Here is a 3147-nt window from a genome sequence, read left to right as displayed (position 1 = left end):
TCACCATTTAAACTCGATTTGATAGATTTTGGAATTAGTGTTATATAGACTGAAATGACACTGATGTTATATTAACCATACTCTGTAATAAAAGCTTACAATTCCTACATGCGATAACAACATATATTAATTGCTATTCGATAGTTCCATCGAACATAATAACCATATCACTGGAGATCTCCATCCGATACTGAATCAGATAATCAATCCAGAGATGATTCTCCTTCTATGAATAAACGGTCTCTGCTAGGAAATTGTTTAATATACAGCTCATGTTACCATTTTAATTTCCAGCAATGTAATTCGCCTATTAATAGGCTGTAATATCCTTTTATCAATAATATACAAAACAGAAATTCAAATACCATTTGTCCTCGATCTTCTTCCTTATTCAAAATACAAATACAAATGAATATGTAGAAACACGTTTAGAGCACGATATATATATATATATAAAATAGATAAGGTTGCACACTATACTATTAATTAGTTGCAATCACTTAAATTTATAAAACTCTCTTAGCTAAATATATCTAATTAGTTACACACGAACCACTTCCTCAGATGACAACATGGATATCTCGGTAGAGTTGGATAGGTTTGTTGTTGAGCTCCCGGCAAAAGTTTGTCCAGAAAGCAAAGGAGGATAAATGGGCTTGCTTCGAGGAAGAACCGGCAAATCACAATCCTCAAACATTAGAGTTCTCCTTGCTCCGATGGTTGGCCGTTCAGACGCGACCGGATGAGAACACCAGAGCCCCACAAACATTACGCGTTCAATTTCCTTTGCATTATACTCACTTCTTAGCCTTTCATCAGCAGCGTCAAGGAGTTCATTCCTCCCGTAATGCTCCCAAACAAACCGTACCAAGTCTAGATCAACCGGTCTTCTTCCACATGCTATTTCAAGGAGGACAACTCCAAAGCTGTAGATATCAGATTGTGTGCTTGGTTTGCTTCTTCCGTCATCGTTGAATAATTCTGGGGCCACATATCCCCAGGACCCACACGCATTTGTTGTGTTTGCGCTGAGGCCGTGATCCACAAGCCTGGCCAGTCCAAAGTCACTTAGTTTAGCATTCAAAGAGGAATCTAAAAGAACATTATCGGGCTTGATATCTCTATGAACAACATTCTTAATTGTTGTGTTCATTCTCAACATGTAGATAGCACAGTGCATTGGCAAGGTTAATGACTATCTCATATCTTTTGGGCCACAACAACAAGCGGTGTCGGTCATAGAGTAGTGAATTAAGACTTCCATTTGGCATATACTTGTATACCAATAGGAGTTTGCCATTTTCTTCACACCAACCGAAGAGCTCAACTAGATTCGGGTGCCTCAGATTACTCAGAATTTCTACTTCGGTCTTGAACTCTTTTGACCCTTGGTTTGACCCTTGCTAATTAAGATGCTTCACAGCTACTTCATCACAACTAAGGAGATGTGTATTCTAGTTGGTGGATTTTTTCATAGCTCAACTACAGTTGCTGCAGTTGTTGTTTCTTTTTCTTTATTTTTTGATATAATTAATGTATTGTAGGTTTCGAAGTAGGCAATGAGAGCTGTGGTCCTTTATAGGAGATGATACAAAATAATAAGTTGGCTTTGTAAATATAGTCTGGCTGTTATATGTGAATCCGTATCCTCTCAGGTACTGTAGAGAATTATCCTCACTTTATAGTTTGAGATTAAATCTCAATCGATTTGGGATTCGGGTCACCATAGGAGAGTATTTTTGGGCTTTGAGATTCGTGCCAAGTTAAAAAGAATGGTCCAGATCTAGTAATTGTAAAAGATTCCCTTATCAAGTATTGGAGAGGATGTGATTTCGTTGTATGCAGGGGCGGACCTAGCCTAGTCTAGGGGGTCAATTGCCTCTTTCTGGATTTTGAAATTTTATATGAATTTATGGGTTCGGATCGATTTTGTCCCCCTTTGGAATTTTATTTGCTCCTCTCTGGACTTTGTTTGTAATTAATGTTAAATTTAGGATTACAATTATGATAAATTTTCTGAATTCTAATTGGTAATTATGTTTAGAAGTTAAAGTATTGAAAATTAGAAGTCATATGTTGAAAATTGGAAATTAGAACATTGTTTTTATCTAGTATCTGATTAACTAATGGGTTTGAATCTGATTAACTATTCAAATCTGATTTATTATTTTCTTGCTCCTCCCTAACGAAAATTCTGGATCCGCTCCTAGCTGTATGGCTTAATCTCGGATAACCCATTAAAAATTTTCTTCTCTACCTTTAGCAGTTTAGCTGTAATAAAAATTCGAATGAATTTTTTATAGTTGAATAGCTTAATCTTTATTTTGTTTTTGCTAAAAAAAACATTGATAACAATGTAGAGAACTAATAGCATTTGCATTTTGAGTCAGACTCGAGTGCAGACCAACATTGGCATTTTAATTTGATATTTGCTTAACTGGTTCGAGAGTGACTTGTTTTTGTTGTTACTTGAGAGAGAGACATCAATAAGTCTATCTCCGCCAGGCTTTATAATTATCTTTTGTGTTGAATGATTCATCTGTAAAATTGACCTGCTCTAAATTCTCTATAAAATATAAGAGAATTAATTATCTGAATTGCATGACGTGTGAAAAAGAAATAAATTTATATAAATTTAAAGACGCCGTTGACTTTTTTTTATATTGGGGATCCAAATATCAACTACAGTTCTAGTTTTTTAATCACTGGTCACAGAAGAGACCTTTGAAATAAAAGAAATGTGGGTCCCAACTGTCATTGATTTGCTGGGAAGAGGCTTGAATTTTGATACATTTAACCTTTTTGCCTGGGGTTTGATGGTCCTTTTGGTGCCCTTTCAAAATGTCTCTTTGGGCCTCAGAATTTTTTGTTCCAAGTCCAATACTTTCTTCATGTAACAAAATTCAAGCCTTTCAAAGCGGCCCATTAAAAAATTACAAGTACAAATGTATAAAACTAATGTGCCCTCAATATAAAAGATGAAAGCACACAGCCTCAGCTAGCTCACACAGGATACACACAAAAAAGTTATATCTATTTTGAGAATTTTTTTTGAATAACAATCATTAAATAACTTAAATATTTTATTTTATTTTTAAATAAATACAACTTTTTAGAAATTAAATGTACTAAAAAGCTGACAATATT

At 34.8% G+C, this 3147-nt stretch overlaps 1 protein-coding gene across 1 annotated transcript; it reads right to left on the bottom strand.

Moving 5' to 3' along the window:
- Window positions 1-541: 541 nt before the first annotated feature.
- LOC144549348 (L-type lectin-domain containing receptor kinase IX.1-like) lies at window positions 542-1180 on the bottom strand. The gene has a single exon (XM_078298055.1). It carries the CDS (start codon window positions 1178-1180, stop codon window positions 542-544), a length of 639 nt encoding a protein of 212 aa, XP_078154181.1.
- Between the last annotated feature and the right edge of the window lie 1967 nt (window positions 1181-3147).

Source organism: Carex rostrata, chromosome 35 (genome assembly GCF_964058835.1).
Source record: "Carex rostrata chromosome 35, lpCarRost1.2, whole genome shotgun sequence".
In the NCBI taxonomy this organism is placed as follows: Eukaryota; Viridiplantae; Streptophyta; class Magnoliopsida; order Poales; family Cyperaceae; genus Carex; species Carex rostrata.
Note: the sequence above shows the minus strand (reverse complement) of the source record. Positions and strands in the feature narration are given on the sequence as shown.